Here is a 19,969-nt window from a genome sequence, read left to right as displayed (position 1 = left end):
GCCGGCCTATATGCGCTAATCCATTTTGACACGTGCGTGATGTGTACGCACGCTTTTGTTTTCAAAATATAATAAAAGTTTAAATAAGTAAAACAAAATAGTTTTACTAAATAGTTTATTATTTCTAAAAAAACATATTTTAAAAATAAAACAAAAATGTATCAAATTTTCAATTATTAAAAGAAACACGTCAATAATATATACTTCAATTATTTATATATTATTTAAAAAACTATTACATCAAATTAGAAATAATTGTAAAATATAAATATTAGATATATATAAATATTTTTAAAAAATACATTTTTTCGTGTTTGGATTCCTATAATATTTTAAATATATTTATTTTTACTATAAAAAATGTAATAATCCATGCGTTCTCTGGGATTTTGGTTTGGTTACCCGTGTGTTCACCCGGTACTAGTATCTTATCACTGTTCACACAGAGTTTGACCTACCCATGTGTTCACATAGATTACTCGTACATAGGGGCGGCAAAACGGGTCGTGGCCCGCTGGGCCGGCCCGCAAACCCCCCAAAACTGACGGGTTGGATTGGGATTTTAGGTCCGCCGCTCGCCAAAGCCCGCCCCGCCAAAACCCGCCGCCTGCCATGGCTCGCCCCGCCAATGCCCGCCGCCCGCCAAAGTCCGCTCATCCTCCAAAATTCCCTCTTTTTTAGTTAATTATAGCAATTACAATTCTTAATGGTTTAATTTATATATTTATTTATAAATATATATAATATATTTTAAGTAAAAATTGTTAAAAAGTTACTTTTATAAAAAATTATTTTAAAAAATAAGTGAAAAGTTTAATTAAAAGGTAAAAAAAAAAATCTATTAATTTATTAAAAAAAATGAAAAAAATATATATATATAAAAATAGGCGGGCAAGCCCGCTGCCCGCCAACCTACCATCTTGACGGGGCAGGCATGATTTTTATACCATACTCGTTTTTTAGCGGGCTAAAGGCAGGACGGGCGGCCCGTTTTGCCACCCCTAGTCGTACACGAATACTATATTATATGTGCATTTGTTTATCAAAATTGTAACTTTTTACTTAATTCAGTATAACATACAAATCAAATTGACATATATTTATAAATAATCTTTTCAATAAAATTTAAATTCACATTCATCCCAACAAATAATGTGGATCCCATATAAATTTATTTAGGTTTATATGAATTTATAGCCGATGCAAAATTTTAAAAGTAGCTAGAAGAATTCAAAGCACAAAACCGCCTAAGTGACTAAATCGCTAATATACAGAGGTTCTTTGCCAAGTTTTTGTTGCATTCCACGTGACAAAGTAAATTAACATACACACTGAACTTTTTTTGAAAGGCCAAAAGAAGTAAGTATCTTAATCAAGTGGCACAAGGGACGCCAAAATAACAAAAAGTTCCTGCTAAATTACAGCAGTCCAACACACCAATACCAGAGAAAGCATAGTTTTTTTGTATCTATAGAAAATCAATACTGAAAGAGTTTATTATAAATAAATTAGATAGATTAATTAGCAAAACAAATACTGATCACGCTTCCTGCTGCAACGTATACAAATCCTACTGCAAATCTAAAGAGAGTCATGATATAAATTATTAGATCAATGCTACTACAACACATATATTTTGAATCAAATAGTTTTACTCATTATTTTCCTTGTAGATAACCTTGTTCCATTCGACTCCACCTACAAACAAAATTGAAACAAATAATAAAACTTATGACATAGCAGCCATAATCAATCAAGTATAGAAAATTAAAAGGTGTCTTTTTATTGGAGTAAAGCACAACCCACATCCTCTGATAGAACAGAGGAAAGGTATAATAGAATGGAGAAAATTATTTTATTAATGAATATGAAAACAGAAAAGAAATCCAGAGCAAATGCTTCTCAGTCAGAGAAAATAATTCTCTCATTGCCCAAACTCTAATATGAAAAACAAAATAATAATAATAAGATACCTAACTACTGCCCCCATACACTCCTATTTATATGGGAAATTTAAACTAACTCCTATTTATATGGGAAATCTAAACTTACTCCTATTTATATGAGAAATCTAAACTAACTCCTATTTATATGGGAATACTAATTAACTGGGCCTTTCTTATTCTTTCTCACATATACCCTCCATTGTTTAGGCCCCAAATTATCTTTGTTAACTAACACATCCCCATCATCACTTTTGGGGTCTGATCCATTCATATCATCACCCCCCACCTACAACATTAGCCTTGTCCTCAAGGCGCAGATCAGGGAATTGACTCTTCAACAACAGTTCCTCTTCCCAGGTAGCATTTCCAACATCCATCCCTCCACGTTGAATCAGCCATAATCTCTTGTGTTGTCCACCATCAAACTTATCTCTCCATGACAAAACCTTAGCCGGAGTAATGTCCCATTTTTCTGACTCTAAACTGATAGGTAGCTGAGTAGTAGTAGTATAGTTTCCCACCGCTTTTTTCAATTGCGACATGTGAAATGTAGGATGTATTTTAGATGTTGGTGGTAACTTTAACTTATAAGCAACCTGTCCTATCTTCTTCAGAATTTGATAAGGTCCAAAAAAATCTAGGGGCTAGTTTTTGATGGATTCTTTGCACGACCGAGTGTTGTCGATGAGGACGTAATTTGAGGAAAACCCAATCACCAATATAAAGTTCCTGCCATTCTCTTATAAGTGCGTAGGTAGCCTGAGTGGCCCCCACTCGGAGACGAATGGAAATATTTTAGTAACTCCTCAATAAGTGGTGAGTTAGCAGGTATAACTAACCTATTTTTGTAGAATAATATGCCGCCTTTTAAAGCAAAACCAGGTTTAGCATTAGGATCCTTTTGAATAGCCTCCACAATATTTTTAAGCAAAGGATCATTTGATACTTCTTGTTGTAGATGGATGCTCTGCTGCCAAATAGGATAGGATTTAATAGCTTGCAACTCCGCATCCTCATGTTGTCTAGATAAAGCATCAGCCACTTTATTTTCCACTCCCACCTTGTACACCACTTCAAAGTCAAAATCCAACAACTTAGCCATCCATTCTTGCTGATTTGCTGTGGTAATACGTTGTTCCAACAAGTGTTTTAGGCTCTTTTGATCAGAATAAACCACAAACCTCTTTCCAAACAAATAATGTATCCAGTGTTGAATAGCTAACACTAAAGCCATAAACTCATTATCATAGTGTTATACCCCAAAATTTGCCCGCATCTTTTTCAGAAAAAAAAGGCAACAGACTTCTGTCTAAAAATTGAGAGTTTCATATAATCTTGGATTTTATTCCATAAATATCCTGATTTTATGAATACTTGGTTTTTAGAATTTTTCTTATACCGTATTTTGGTTCGCTGTTGAATTTATTCTTACACAAACGCCAATTACAGTTTACCACTTCACACACGCTGTTTATTTGAGATTTATTCGCAGATAAATAGTACTAACGCAATTGGTGCAGAATTAAATTGTTTGTAGGCGCAGAGTCCAGGAGTTCAGACTGTACTGGTAACGAGTAAATTATTATTAGTTTTTGTTTCCCACTAATTTTTGTACTATATTCTATTATTTTCAAAATCTTTTCCTTTCTTTTCAAATCTCTTTCTTTCAAAATCAAAACCTAACTTTATTCTATACATATCTCTTTTCAAACCCTACCATACACTTTCTTTCAAATCCTACTACCACTCAAATTTTCCTTTTTTGTACGGAATTACTTCATTCCCCAACGTCTCTATCCTTCTTTTCACTCTATAAATACCTCTCATTTTTTCCATAAATTCTCACATCAAATTTCAACTCATTTCTCAAACTTCTACCTCATATTTATTTTCTCTTCTTCCCCGGCAAAAATGGCGAAGTGGATGGATACGTGTTTTCTTATGGTCACCACCGTCTTGGTGCTGATCATGTCCTTTTTCTGTCTGCATAGTCCTGAAAAATGCGGACCTGGGTTGCTTACACTCCCGATCATCTATATGTTGTTATTTATAGCATGAGTTTTTAATCGTCATTTTTAAAGTTTGTCGTATCTTTTGTTTTCAAATAATGTACCGTTTATTTGTCGTATTGTTCATTATATTATGTAATATTTATACTGTCAGTATTAAATGTCGTACTATCTGTCGTACTGTAGTTTAATTACCTAGATAATATTTTGTGTGTTTCTGCCAGTTAAATATTTATTTTTCTGTGCATTAAATATTTTTCAAGGTTATTATCGGTAATTTCATTCGCGTACAGTATATTTTATTTATTTATTATGTTTGTGTTTTTCTAACAACTCATGTAAGTAAACTTTCACCATTAACACAACTTTAAAAAAACAAAAAAAAATTAACTTTAACTGTTGAATTTTCACTTTAAACTGTTACGTTAATGCCCGAACAACTAGTTGACAGTCAAACCCGCTGACAGTGCAATTCTCCGTGTTTTGTACCATCAATCAAATCAATCTTTTGCATTTCAAAATTCCAAGATTTTTGTTCTAGAAGTCTTCTGATAATCACATGATCAGCAGAGACTCAACACTGCACAAAAATCAGGTACGCTTAACTGTCTCCTACACGAACGGTCCCTAACTAGGGTTTTTGTTTTTTTCAGGAGAACAAGTTTTTTGAGACCTCAAATGGATTTCATGGACCTCCATATGTCTCAAAGTACCACCATACAAATTTTCAAACTTCAATTCGCTCAGACGCACAGTCAGCAGCTCAAACAGTCAACAGACGACCAGTTTGACCGAAAAGTCAACAGACAGCCAAAAATGAAATTTTTTGTCAACATCCATATTTTTTCAAAAGATTCATCATTTGATCATTGGTTTATCATAATTCATCAAGAAAAAATTAAAAAATCAGCAAAACCCTAAGTTTCAAAATTAGGGTTTTCTCCAAAAAAGTCAACTGAACTTTGACCGGCCATAACTCTCTCCTCTTTCATTCAAAAAGTTCCAACCAAATCTTGTTTTGAAGGAAATTCAATTATATTTCAAATGCAATTGATCCCATGGTCATTGGATTCACCATTTGAAAAATATGAGCTCAGACATTACAGGTCATTTTCAAAGTCAACAAAAAGTGATTTTTTGTCAAAGGCCATAACATCAAGATAACTTCTCCAAATGATAAAAAGTTTCCAAAGTAGCTTGTAGAGGACATCTTGAGGTTTCTAAAAATTACAAGAACTCCTTCATATAATCAAAATTGAGGGATTTATGCCTTGTTGAAGTTGGCTATATTTTGGGAAAATGCATGAAACCAACATTGATCAAAAATGTTTTTTTTTCAAAAGGGGCCAAGTTTTCATGATCCAAACATGATTCTAATAATGTTAAGGGCCTCCCACGACCAACCTAAGGCCCTTAACATTTTTATTTCTTTTTTGGTTTAATTTTATTACATTTAAAGTTAAATTGAAAAAGAAATGGTGAAGGATAATGATACAATGCTTGATTCTTAAGCTAAAGCCATCAAGAATGATTCAACTCTGCAGCAAGAGAAGTACATAGCAGGCCTAGAGCAAAAGGTTGAAGAAAATTCAAAGCCATGGCCAAAGAATTCAAAGTTTTATATATTTAAAAATTCAAAGATTCAAAGATCATCAATGCTTCTTAGCTTAAGTTTGAAGCTCATTCATTGCTTATAAATGAAGTAGGACACTTCAGTAACACACACACACACACACACACGAGTTCATAGCCAATCCTATGCTTATACCACTCTTGTAACAACTTGTAATTTTGAAGAAAATTTGAAATTCAAATTGTAAATTCAAGTTCATTTCAATACAAACTAAACACTCAAACACGTTCCCTAACCTCCACTGAATATATCCCAATCATTTTCAACAAGCATAGCACTCAGAATCAAGCTCTATAGCACACGGTTTGCTCAAACAAAAACTAACCAAAATCTCATTATACATGCATATTTAGCACGATGTAATCATATAGTTGAACTTGGTTTGATTTCGTTTCTGGACATTTAATTAAGGGTTGGTCATGTATTCACGAAGTTACCATTTTAGGGTTCTTGAGCTCAAATTTAGGGCTTCTCGAATTAGGAAAAATTACAGGTTCAAAGTGGTACCATTGAACTCGTATGAACTAGACGAATTTAACCATGGCCTCGCGCCAAATTTCTTTCACGTTTTGCTTGTATTCGTGTTGCACAGGTGTAATAGGTTGAAGCTTTTTACAGCTCCTGCAAATGAGCGGTGTAAAAGAGCATTTCTGATGAGGAAGACGAGACGTGGCGCCTTCCTATAGGCCAGAGCGCGCACGTTTTTATTTTAAAAATTTTCTGATTCTGTGTTTTGCAGCGTAGGAACAAGCCATGTGCCATACGTTCGTGTCCATCAGATCAATCTGATCACTCCATCCAACGCATACGCTTCGCCAGTCCATACCATGGACTCTCTCATCCACCACACATGATCACATTATTATATTTTTTATTTTATTTAGTTTTCTTTGCAAAATTAATTTAAAATAGTTTTAAAAATCAAAATAATATAATAAAAATACTTTTAGGTTTATAAAATAATCTATTATTTTTTGACACAAAATTATTTTATTTTTCTTAATAATTGAAATATTTTGTTTAATTAATTAGTATATAGTTGAATATTTGCTTTTTAATTATTTCAACCTATCAAAAAATAAAAAAAAAATATGTTCTTTTTATTAAATTTAGTTTATATATTATAGACTAATTTTGTACATAATTAGAATATTTTTTTCTCATTAAGTTTAACTTATGTGTAATTATTTGTATAATTATATGTTAATTTAGCTTAATAAATTTCCAAAACAACTTCAAAAAATCAAAAAAATTAGTTTTATTTTAAAATTAATTAATAAGAAACGTGAACATATTTTAGACTTAATTTTTAGGTTTAAATTTTATTTCTACCTTCTTTCTCATTTTAATTAAATTAATTATGCATTATTTCTAATTAAAATCAACCATCTAAAAAATCCAAAAATATTTCCTTTTATCTTATTGCAATTTAAATTCCTAGATAAGTGTATAGGTTGTCAAAATCATGTAAATAGCGTAGTTTACATTTCCCGCACAATCGATGTAATAGCGTAGATTTACTTTCCGCATTTTACATTCCCACACTTTAAATTCTTTACATATAAAACTGCGTGTATGTCAAAGATAAAAACTGAAGCGTTAGATCACTAACTTCAAAGATAAAAATATCTGAATCAGAACACGGTCACACTTGCACCTCTTAGGGTAATCCCTCTGTTACTCTTTTCAAACATCAAACTCTACTGTTTCAAATGCAAATCCAAACTTTTGTTTACATCCGGTCAAAGGAGAATTTTCTAAAAGAAATAGGAAAGGACCTTATAAACTTAGGGTAGATCTCCTAATTGCTTGCTCAAATCAAAACAACAAATGTTTCACATATTCATTGCTTTTCAAAACAAAACTTTCAAAAAAGACAACATTTTGTATATATCCAAACAAGGATCATTACGAAATTAAAGATCTTTTTTTCAAAACATCTTTCCGAAAGATAAAACACTTTGTATACATCCGCACAAGGATCATTACAAAGCCAATTTACAAAGGTATTTTGAAACCACATACAAGCATTTCAAGGAAAGACAAATGATTCAAAACAAGTGAGCTAAGCAATTAAGAGCCCATGGATAATCATGGATAGAAAGGGATGCTAATACCTTCCCGTTGTATAACCTACCCCCGAACCCAAAATCTCTTAAAGGTCTTTTTTCTGTTTCTTTTATAAACCTTTCCTTAATTGGATAAAATAAAAGTCGATGGCGACTCTCTGATTTTCAAAATTCAAATAAAATAAGAGTCAGTTCGTATCTCACGAGATAAGAAACCAAGGGCGACACATAGGCAGATTTGGATAACCTAGATGATTCAAAAGCCTTGCTAAAATATGCTATGGGATGCTTTGATTGCAACAACACTGCACCAACTCCTTTTCCTGAGGCATCACATTCGATTTCAATTGGAACCTTGAAATTAGGTAGGGCTAAAATGGGGGCAGTTGTAACGGCTACTTTTAATTTCTCAAAAGCTTCAGCAGCTGCTGCATTCCAGCTAAAACCATCCTTCTTTGTCAATTCTATCAAGGGTTTAGCGATTCTTCCATAGTTGGCTATAAAATTTCTGTAATAACCAGTTAACCCTAAAAACCCTCGCATTCCTTTGACATTCTTAGAAATCGGCCATTGTAACATACTGCTAACCTTGGCAGGATCAACAGCAACCCCTGCTTTGGAAATGACATGGCCCAAATATTCTACTTGGTGCTGACTGAAGGTACATTTCTTCTGGTTTGCCACAAATTGATGTTGTTTCAGAATATTAAGAACCACCTCCAAGTGCTGCAAATGTTCAGAACAACTACTACTGTATACTAGGATATCATCGAAAAAAACTAGGACAAACTTCCTTACAAAGGGCTTGAAAATTGCATTCATTACCGATTGAAAGGTTGCAGGAGCATTGGTGAGGCTAAACGACATTACCAAAAACTCATTGTGACCCTCATGGGTCCGAAAAGTCGTTTTATGAATATCCTCTTCCTTCATACGAATTTGGTGATAACCAGATTTAAGATCGAGCTTAGAGAAGTAACTACAACCGTGTAACTCATCTAACAATTCATCTACAACAAGAATAGGGTACTTGTCCTGAGTTGTTACCTTGTTTAGTGCACGATAATCTACACACATCCGCCAAGATTGATCCTTCTTCTTGACCAAAATGACGGGACTAGAGAAAGCGTTGGTGCTGTTTCTCACCACCCCTTGTTGCAGTAGGCTCTGAATCTGTTTTTCAATTTCATCCTTGTGTAAATGAGGATATCTATAAGGCCGCACACTTACCGGACCAACACCCTGTAAAAGTTCAATTGAATGGCAAGTGTTTCTTGGCGGAGGAAGACCCTGAATTTCTTTAAACACAATAACAAAATGATCCAACAATCCTCCCAACTCCTTAGTTTGATGATCAGAGACTCGCGACACCGGTGATCCTAGCACCTCCATCAAGGTAGGTCATTCACAGCCTGCTATCATTCGAGAAGGAGTGATAATGCTTTGGAATGCAGCCATCTTATCATCTACAGCCTGACCAAGTAATTTCACCTTACTGCCCTTATGGTTGAACACCATAGACATTTCTTTCCAATCCATGGTCACCTTTACCAATGTTTCAAGCCACACAACTCCCAAAATCAAATCCACACCTCCTAACTCCAGCACATAAGCATCAAAACAAATATGCACCGCTCCCATGTTCAACTGAGTTTCATTGCATCTACCCCTAGTTAAGACACGATGACCATCTCCTAACTTAACACCCAAGGGATTAGAAGGCACCATAGGCAATCCGAGGGTTTCTACAACCTTAGGGGATATGAAATTATGCATGGCTCCACTATTAATAAGAAGCAGAATAGATGCACCTTGTAAACATCCCTCTAATTTCATCGTTCGGGCTTGGTTTGGATTAGTGGATACACCAAACAGTCACATGGTTTTACATTCTAATTCCTATTGTGTGAGCAAGTCATCATCATCCACTAAACTCATTACTTCGTTAGACATATATACACATCATCGAATTTCTTCAGCTCCATGAGCAGAGGGACCTTGAATAGAATGCAGTATTAGCATAATTAATTCATAAAGTATTAGTTATTTTAAAATAACCACTAATACATAAAATTAATATGTTAGGCCCTATATAAGATACTAGTGACAATGAAAGAAACATATTTGTTATGTGCATAAGACAAATAAGTGTCCACTTCGGTAGCCACTTGATCTCAATTGACAGCATCTTTTCAACAACCACTAATACATAAAATTACATGGCTTAAGTTCAAGAAAACAACTTGGTTATGAATCTACTATATATGGAAGAGACACTGATATTGAGAAACTTAAGCATCTTTTGTTGTCTAGTAGTAGTGATGGTGATACTAAAACAAGAGTCATTTCTATTATCGGTATGGGAGGGATTGGTAAAACAACTCTCGCCCAACACCTTTACAATCATCCTCAAGTTAATGACAAATTTGAGTTAAAAGTATGGGCAGATTTCTCCAATGATGATGATGATTTTAGTGTTTTTGAAAACGTTCTTGAATCTATTACTTCACAAACAACCACTAATGATACAACGGAAATCAGAACCTTTTACCCAAACTTTTTACTGGTATTGGATGGTGTGTGGGATGCGAGATTTGTCAATTGGACATTACTCATGGATATCTTTAATGCTGGAGAAACAGGAAGTAGGATCATCGTCACAACACGAGATGAAAGAATTGCAATATCCATGCAAACCTTTCTTTCTGTCCACTATCTGACACCTTTGAAAGTTGAAGATTGCTGGTCTTTACTTGCCGAAAACGCATTTGGAGAACATTACTACCACCAACAATCCTATCTAGAAGGAATTGGCGCATTTAAAAAAGAAATACATGAAGAAATTGGAAGAAAAATTGCAATAAAGTGTGATGGATTACCATTAGCTGCTATAGAATATGGGGCTCTTCTTCGCATCTCACTGAACCCATATGATTGGAATTATGTGCTAGAAAGCTGCGTTCAGGAAACAGCTTTTGAGGTGCTAGCTTCTCTCAAATTAAGCTACAATTTCCTCTCTGATCCTTTAAAAAAGTGTTTTCAATATTGTTCCATTTTTCCGAAAAAGTCCATCTTAGAAAAAAAGATGGTAGTTCAGTTGTGGATTGCGGCTGACTTACTAAGATTCTCGTCTACAAATCAAGAAAAAGTTGGAGAAGAATACTTTGATGAACTAGTGCCAAGGTCTCTGATACATCGACGATCTATTGGTGATGATGAAAGAAACTTTGGAATGCAGTACTTCATCCATGATTTAACATTTGATCTCCAAGAAGCTCGTGCGTGGTATTCTGAAGATTGTGAAGCCTGAGAAGTCATGTGAGGTATATGCATGAAAGACAAGCAACTCAGATTTCCATTCGTGTCAGAAGTATCCCCAAGAGCAAAGCATGCTTTGGGAGTAGTGCATTCTGATGTATGTGGACCATTTCCAAAATCTTCACTTGGAGGAAACAAGTATTTTGTGTCTTTTGTGGATGAGTTCACAAGAATGACATGGTTAACACTCATTAAGTTTAAGCATGAGGTGTTTACTGAATTCCGTAAGTTCAAGATGAAAGCTGAGAAACAGAGTGGTCAGAAGCTGAAAATTCTCATAACGGATGGTGGAGGTGAGTATAACTCTAGAAAATTCCAGAAGTTAAGTTATGTGATGAGGTTTCCACTCCCTATACTCCTCAACACAATGTCTTGCTGAAAGAAGAAATCGTACTTTTCTTGATATGATGAGAACCATGCTGAAGAAGAAGAAGCTTCCTAACATCTTATGGGGGGGAAGCTATTTCCACGTCAGCGTATGTGCTCAACAGATTTTCAACGAAGAATATGAAGGAAATTGTTCCTTTATAGAAGTGCATTGGAGATAAGCAAAGTGGTATCCATTTGAAGGTGTTTGGTTCCGTATATAGAAGTGGACTGGAGATAAGCAAAGTGTTAGACATCTGAAGGTGTTTGCTTCTATATGTTACAAACAAGTTCTAGAAGCTAGAAGACTGAAGTTGGATGATAGAAGTAAAGTATTGATTCTGGTGGGGTACCACAGTATAAGTGCTTACAAGCTTTATTGTTCAGAAATTAATAAAGTTGAAGTCAACAGAGACGTCATTGTAAAAGAGTCAGAAGCATGGGATTGGAGCAACTCTTAATCCATTTCTGAAGATAAGTCAAACTTGAAGGTTCTGAAAAAGAGTCAGAGTCAGTAGATGATTCTGAAAACTTTGAAGATGAGTCAGATGGTGAATCTGATTTTGATCCAGATTTTGAATTTAGTGGTCATCATGCTTATGGAAGGGAAAACTCTAAAGATGTAGGCTCGGAGGACAAACTTCTGAAAGTGATCATGTTTTTAGTGGTAATCATGACTCTGAAGTTGGAAGTTCTGAAGAAAGAGCTTTTGAAGGAGATCTAATTTCTGAAGGTGGTCAAGCATCTGATATTGTTCCGATGTCACAAAGAATCAGACGAATACCAAGAAGGTTTGCAGAGTTTGACAAAAAAAGTAAAATTAGGTCAAAGAGTAAAATCTAACGATTTTACATAATTTCATCAATTTCAGAATAATTTAAATCATTTTAAAATCGTTCTAAAATAGGATTTTACATACAATGGTTTTTAGCCTACAATTTAACATGAAATGCTGGCCTAGAAATGTGAAATCTATATAGTTTAGGTTTTAAATCACCATTTTAACAACCTTGCACATAAATTAACATGTTTCACACCTCAAAAATATTTTGTAACAAAACTAGAAGGAATTTTGCTGAAGATGAAGAAATAAACAAGATAAAAAAAACATATGAAAACTAATGAAGAGAATTTAACAAAAGAAGGTGACCATAATATATCAAAACGAACGTCTAGTGGAGGCAACAAGTGCAGAGTTATGTGAAAACAAGTTTTATTAACTTATGGTTTCTACTTTTTATGTTTTTTAGTTTAGTTCTAGATGCGTGTTTTGATGAAAGAAATGAAACATAAAAAAAGATGAAGAATAGTTTGACTGATACAAAATCTACTATCTATTCATTAATAATAGATTGACCAAATTGCCTAAATTACCCTTTCACCAAAATTTATTTGCACTAACAAAAGGTCATTTTTGTAACTAACAAATTAAGTATTCACTCTTTCAACTTTATTGAATGGATGCACCAAGTGTTAGTTTTTCATTGGTCCGAATTAAATAACATTTTCCCTACAACTTTATTGCATGAATGATGACATCACATGTAAGTCATGGATAATGGAAGTCATATTTAATTTTCTTTTACATTTCATTTTTCCACACTTTCTTACTTTCATTTTAATTTTTCTTAATTTATTTATTATCACAAAAAATATTAATAATCTATTTTTAAATTTTAATCTTACTAAAAATTTCAAATTTCTTTCGCATTTCATTTTTTCATACTTTCATTTTAATTTTTCAACATTTATCTATTATCGCAAAAAATATTAATAATTGATCATTTAATTATTATTCCCAAAAATATTTAATTATTTCACGGGCCACTATCAACTCAATATTTAATTTTTTTAATCGATCATTACACATTTTCTCTATCTTAATTAAAATTTCAAATTTCTCTCACATTTTTTCACACTTTCTTACTTTCATTTTAATTTTTTCTCTATTTATTTATTTATTTATTATCTCACGGGTCACTATCAACATAATGTCTATTTTATTTTAATCAATTATTGTCTTTATTTGAGAGATAATATCTTTATTTTTATTTTTTTCTCCATCTCACGATTTTTTATCATTATTTAATACAATTAAATTTCCATGATTATTGTTTATTTTACATTTGTTTTAAAATATATTTTATACCGCATCAAATTATTTTTTTATTTCACGGGTCATTATCAACATAGTAGCTATTTTATTTTAATCAACAATTACTATTAATTGAGAGATAATTTTTATTTTTAAATGTTAATATTTTATTTTTATTATCTCCATCTTATTGTATTTTTTATATGATTATTTAATATAATTGAATTTATATGATCATCTTATTGTATATCCATCTTATTGTGGATCATTGTTTTCTATATAATTATTGTTAAATTTACAATTAAGTAAATTATTTCATATTTTTCATTTATATTTAAAATTTTACATTTGCATTTGTTAAAATTTTATATTTTTCTCCAACTCACGTGTTCTTTTTTATATGGTTCTTTATTACACACAAAATTAGCACATGAATACGATAATAATGTTTAATCTTAAGGGCCACTTTCAATATAATGCATATTTTATTTTAAACAATAATGACTTTTATTTGAAAACTAAAGTATTTATTTTCAAATTTCAAAACGATTCCTATGGATATTCGGTTTTCAAAGAATTGGGAGTATCACATAGCAATCAATAAAACTCAAACTCTATTCAAGTAAAACAATTCCTTTTAATTATGCATATTGCTTATAATTCCTTTTATTAATATTATTCATATCATTACAAAAATACTACACCAGAAAAAAAATCACCCGTGCGGAAGCACGGGTCTCTGACTAGTTTGAGCTTAATGATGGGTGAAATAAAAGATTTATAGTTATTGGTTCGGTTCATCGGTTTGACGATTCCTAAAAACTAAAATCGAGAACTGAATCAAACCATATCAATTTTTATTGATTCGGTTACAATCAATTTTTTAAGTTTAATTTAATTTAGATCGTTGGTTTAATTACTTTTTTTGATCCACTTACATCCCTTCTCAATATTATGTTACACTATCTATGTAATACGTTTAAACTCCAATATTATTATTATAAAGATCAATTTTATTAGAAATTGGTTTTCAAAGATTAAAATAAAATAAAAAATATTAAAAAAATAAACAAAATTAAAAAAATCTCATGAATTAAAGTATAGTGATATATTTGCACTAATTACTATTATTATATATTTAAACTTAAAAACTTAACCGCTTTACTTCAAGTAATGGTATTTAAATTTTCTTTAAAAAAAGTTATAAAATGGAAATTAGGGTCATTTTAAATAATTTTGCTCATTATCATATCATCATACTAAATTATTATCCTAGAAGTTCTTTCCCTAAAATTTCCCGCCAAAACTTTTAATTAATAATAAATTAATTAATTAAATTGATTTATTTTTAATTATAATCCTAGAAGTTCTTTCCCCAAAATTTTCTGCCAAAACTTTTAATTAATAATAAATTAATTAATTAAATTGATTTATTTTTAATTTCTACCAACCTCCCCCACTAATAATATTATTAAATAACTAATAATTAAATTTAAAATAAAACATGGGTCATGAAACCCCCCACTACATCAATTTAAGAAAAATAAAATTATTAAGTGTCCACATAAATTTAAAATAAAACACGAGTCTAGATATAGTGATCACGTTTAGTCGTTACACCAGCTACATTTCAAATTTAACCGCTTAGTTTTGTAGATAAATACTAGCTAGAAAAATGAAATGATAACTTCACATTTTCACAATTAGTTTTCAATATTTTTTAATTCTTTTTGTTTTCACATTTTCACAATTAGCAGGTTTTTCATAATACTTCTTCAATCTTTCTCAATTCTTATTATTGTTTGCTACTTTTTTTGTGTGTACAGATAAAAGATTTTAAAGAATCAACGGATTTGTTCATAAGATTTCTTCAGTTATAAAATTTATTTTTTTAAAGATGTTCTTTATTTATTTAATTTTTCTATTCCTAATTTTATTATTGTTTATTATTTATTATTTATATTTATTTTATAGGGGCAAATTTTAAAGCTATGTTCTATTACACAATAATTTTTAACAAAAAGATTAATGTTTCAATTTGTTTTGATTTGACCTATAGGTAAACTCTAATTTAAATAATCATGTTTCATGAGGGAGACTATAATAGAACAATATCAAGTGTTAGTAGAATGGCATAAATTAGTTAATTTTTATAATCTCCGGCCACTTCATTTCATTACCTCCATTATCCAAAGAATATGTGATAATGACTATAGAATATGGGGCTCTTCTTCGCACATTATTGTTTGCAGACGACTGGAATTATGTGCTAGAAAGTAACATTCGCGATATAGCTTATGAGGTGCAACCTACTCTCAAATTGAACTACAATTTTCTTTCTGATCCTTTAAAAACAATGTTTTCAATATTGTTCACTTTTTCCAAAAAAGTCCATCTTAGAAAAAAAGATGGTAGTTCAGTTGTGGATTGCAGCAGGCTTACTAGAATCATCGTCCACGGATCAAGAAAAAGCTGGAGAAGAATACTTTGATGTACTAGTGTCAAGGTCGTTGATATATCGACGATCTATTGGTGATGAGGAAGGACACTTTGAAATGCACAACTTCATCCATGATTTAGCTACAGAGGTTTCATCACCATACTGTATCAATATGGACGAACATATCCTACATGAAAATGTACATAATTTGTCATACAATAGAGGGCTATATGACTCATTTGATAAATTTGATAAATTGTACGGATTAAAAGGTTTGTGTACCTTTCTAGCAATTCCATTACAAGAACAATTACCTCTTGGTTTGCTATCAAACAAGGTAGTACATGACTTGCTTCCAACAATGAAACAATTACGAGTGTTGTCTCTCTCAAACTACAAGAGTATCACTCAGGTTCCCAACTCTTTTGGAGATTTGTTATACATGCGGTACTTAAATCTTTCTCACACTAATATTGAAAGGTTGCCTTCTCAAACGTGCAAGCTTTACAATCTGCAATTCTTGTTATTGGCAGGCTGTAAAAGGTTCACTGAATTGCCGGAGGACATTGGAAAATTGATTAATCTATACTACCTTGACGCAAGTAACACTGCATTGAGGGAGATGCCTGAGGACATGGGAAAGTTGGTTAATCTACGCTACCTTGACATCAGTGACACCGTGTTGAGGGAGATGCCTATTCAAATAGCCAAACTACAAAATCTCCACACTTTGTCTGACTTTGTTGTCAGCAAACATAATGATGGATTGAAGGTTGCAGAGCTGGGAAAATTTCCCAATCTGCATGGAAAACTTTCCATCTCCCAACTACAAAATGTTTATGACCCCATTGAAGTTATCAAAGCCAATATGAAGATGAAAGAACAAATAGACGAATTAACTTTAGAATGGGACTGTGGCACTTCTTCAAATCCACAAGTTCAAAATACAATACTTGAACACTTGCAACCCTCAACAAATTTGAAAAGTCTCACCATCAAAGGCTATGGTGGAGTCAACATTCCAAATTGGTTGGGTGATTCTTTATTTGATAGTATGGTGTATTTAAAGATCTCCAATTGTGATAATTGTATACGGCTTCCGCCCCTTGGGAAATTGGGTAATTTGAAAGAACTCAATATTGATTCGATGCTTTCCATAAAGAGTGTTGGTATAGAGTTCTATAGAAGTGATAATTCTGCTTTGTTTCAACCATTTCCCTCCCTGGAGATTCTACGCTTTGAGAATATGCCTGAGTGGGAGGAATGGAACATGATTGAAGGTTCGACTATGAGTTTTCCTAGTCTCAAACATTTGTTGCTAAGTAAGTGTCCTAAACTTCGAGGAGACACACCTCACAAACTTTCTTCCTTAACTGAGCTTGAGTTAAGAAGGTGTCCTTTATTGATGGAGTCAAATCATTCATATGATAATAACAATATCATAATTATAGTTCCAATGTCAGATATATTCAACAGATTTATGCTCCCTCTCAATTCTCTTCGACAGTTGACCATAGACGGCTTTCCATCTCTAACATCTTTCCCAACATGCGGTCTACCAAAAACCTTGAAATTTCTCATTATCAGTAATTGTGAGAATCTAGAGTTTTTTCCTCGTGAATACTTGCACAATTACACATCGTTGGAGGAATTGAAAATATCTTATAGTTGTAGTTCAATGATATCATTTACCTTAGGCGCTCTGCCTGTTCTCAAGAGTCTGTTTATTGAGGGTTGTAAAAATCTAAAATTGATATTAATGGCAGAAAATGTGTCACAAAAGAGTCTCTCATTTCTTAGAAGCATAAAAATATGGGATTGTAGTGTATTGGAGTCATTTCCCCCTGGTGGATTGACCACTCCAAACCTCGTTTATTTTGCACTGTGGAAATGTGAGAGGCTTCCTTCACTACCAGAAGCAATGAACACTCTAACCAACCTTCAAGAAATGGAAATTGATAATCTACCAAATCTTCAATCTTTTTCCATAAATGATTTACCTAGCAGTATCCAAGAATTGACTATTGGTTCTGTTGGAGGGATTATGCGGTATACCTGGCCAACCTGGGAACATTTCACCCATCTTTCAGTGTTGCGAATTAACGGCGATGATACGTTGAACACGCTAATGGGGCCAATTCTACCTGCATCACTTGTGACATTATGCATCTATGATCTTATTCATACAAACATTGATAGGATGTGGTTTAAATATCTAAACTCTCTCCAAAAACTTGAGATTGTTAATGCTCCCAAACTCATGGCGTTGCCAAAAGAGGGATTGCCTTCCTCTCTTTCTGTATTAAGTATCACTTGTTGTCCATTACTGGAAGCAAGTTTGCTGAGGAAGCGAGGGAAAGAATGGCGTAAGATCGCTCACATTCCTTTCATAATCATCAATGACAACATGATCACATGAGTTTTCTGTCTAGGTGAGTCACTGACATACTTCTTTTTTGTTTCTTTCTTCAATAAATAGAATATCATAGCACAAACACTAACTCATTATTTTATGTTCTGTGTGGCACCACTGCTTCTATTAGTATTACTAAGGGGAATTGGCCTTCACATCAGCATACAATTTAACACTACTAAATAACTTCACATCAGTATTTTGTTTTTTCCTCACTCACTTTAAATTCAATAAGTTTTTGTTCATGAGCTGTTTCTGCTATAGAGATATGTGTTTATAATTTACTCTACCCTCTCTTCAAGTATCTTGCAGGATTTAGAAAAATGAGGTACAAATCTTTTGTTTTCATGAAAAAGAGCAATTTTGAGGTCATTTGTGTTATGGTGGAGCTTGTTAAAGATGCTGCTCAAATCGCTATGCTTAATACGATGGACTATCAAAATTAAATTGGTGAGTTTTCTCTTGTCCCTCTTTGGCACATACTTCCAAATACATTTTTGACCACCTTGAGTGAGTATCTTCACGTCACTAACAAAACACACCGCAGTCTGTAGTTTTAGAAAAATAACATTTTATTTTTTTGCTTCTCTGCTAGTTAGATACTCCGGTGTTGGACAAACATGACTTTCCGGTTATTCAATTTCTGAAACCTTAGTCTAATAAAATAATGTTAATCTACCAAAATCATTTGTTGTCTGATAAACCTGTTTCAATTAAGCGATCGGACTTTTAAAAAGATGTTACAATGGCAGATACAGAAAATGAGGTTTATATATGTCATCTGTTTTCTGAAAATATGTTTGATTTTGGCATATCTTTTGGTTGTTGTTCTTAACATGTTTTCCTATAGCTATGAAGTAGATAAAGTGGATTGACAACTATTTTAATTCTGATATCTTATGTTTTCTTACAGCTAGTTCAATATGTGAGATGACTCCACAGCATTTCAAAAAGTAGTATCTTCCTTTGAATTTTCTCTTTATGCTCTCTCTATGGCATCACCAAAAGGAATTTGCAAAAGTTGGTTGTATCAAGCAACATAGTCAAGATCAAGTGCTCGGTTGTAAGATCATACGATCCTATGTGCAACGGCTGCCGGAGCCTGCTTCGAAGCAAGACCATTTTCTGTTGATGGCGTGGTCAGGATTGAGATCTCTTAGTAGGCTCATAGCTAGCAGGATACTATCAAGTATATGTATATTTTCTTTTTTACTTACATCTTACATGTATGGTCTTAACTCTCATTTTCACTCACCATTAAGTGTATGTTCGATTTCATTTTTACGCCTATATTTGCATCATGTTATTTGGTTGTATCATGTAATTTTTGCTCACATTTCTTTTTGGTCTGTATCATGTTACCTTTTGCTTCTGTAAAATTACTTATTTCTGCTAGGCATCGGTGTCGATCATGATACGGTCAATGCAACTGGCCAGGCTTGACATGTAGTTTTTTTTGTTGTTGGTAGTTAGTTAGGCTTTATCATGTACTATATTTGTGCACCTTGAGAAATACCGGAATAGTAAGTTTTGTAATTTAGAATGTTTGCTTTATTTTCCTCGAATCCAATATATGTTGTTAATTCATTGTAATCTCTTAACAAACACTGTCCAACTCCATCATCATTAGTGCCTAATATACTGTCCAGTGTCCATGCCTAATATTGTTTGTTTCTGGTT

The 19,969-nt window shown here is 32.8% G+C and overlaps 1 protein-coding gene across 1 annotated transcript; it reads left to right on the top strand.

The window, feature by feature from the left end:
• Nucleotides 1-9,664: 9,664 nt before the first annotated feature.
• LOC131659748 (putative disease resistance RPP13-like protein 1) lies at nt 9,665-18,302 on the top strand. Its single transcript, XM_058928897.1, has 3 exons — nt 9,665-9,669; nt 9,887-10,745; nt 15,845-18,302. Exons 1-3 carry the CDS (start codon nt 9,665-9,667, stop codon nt 18,293-18,295), a joined length of 3,315 nt encoding a protein of 1,104 aa, XP_058784880.1. The 3' UTR covers nt 18,296-18,302.
• The last annotated feature ends 1,667 nt before the right edge of the window (nt 18,303-19,969 follow it).

This window comes from Vicia villosa, linkage group LG3 (genome assembly GCF_029867415.1).
Source record: "Vicia villosa cultivar HV-30 ecotype Madison, WI linkage group LG3, Vvil1.0, whole genome shotgun sequence".
NCBI lineage: Eukaryota > Viridiplantae > Streptophyta > Magnoliopsida > Fabales > Fabaceae > Vicia > Vicia villosa.
This window is presented reverse-complemented; position numbering and strand designations above follow the sequence as displayed.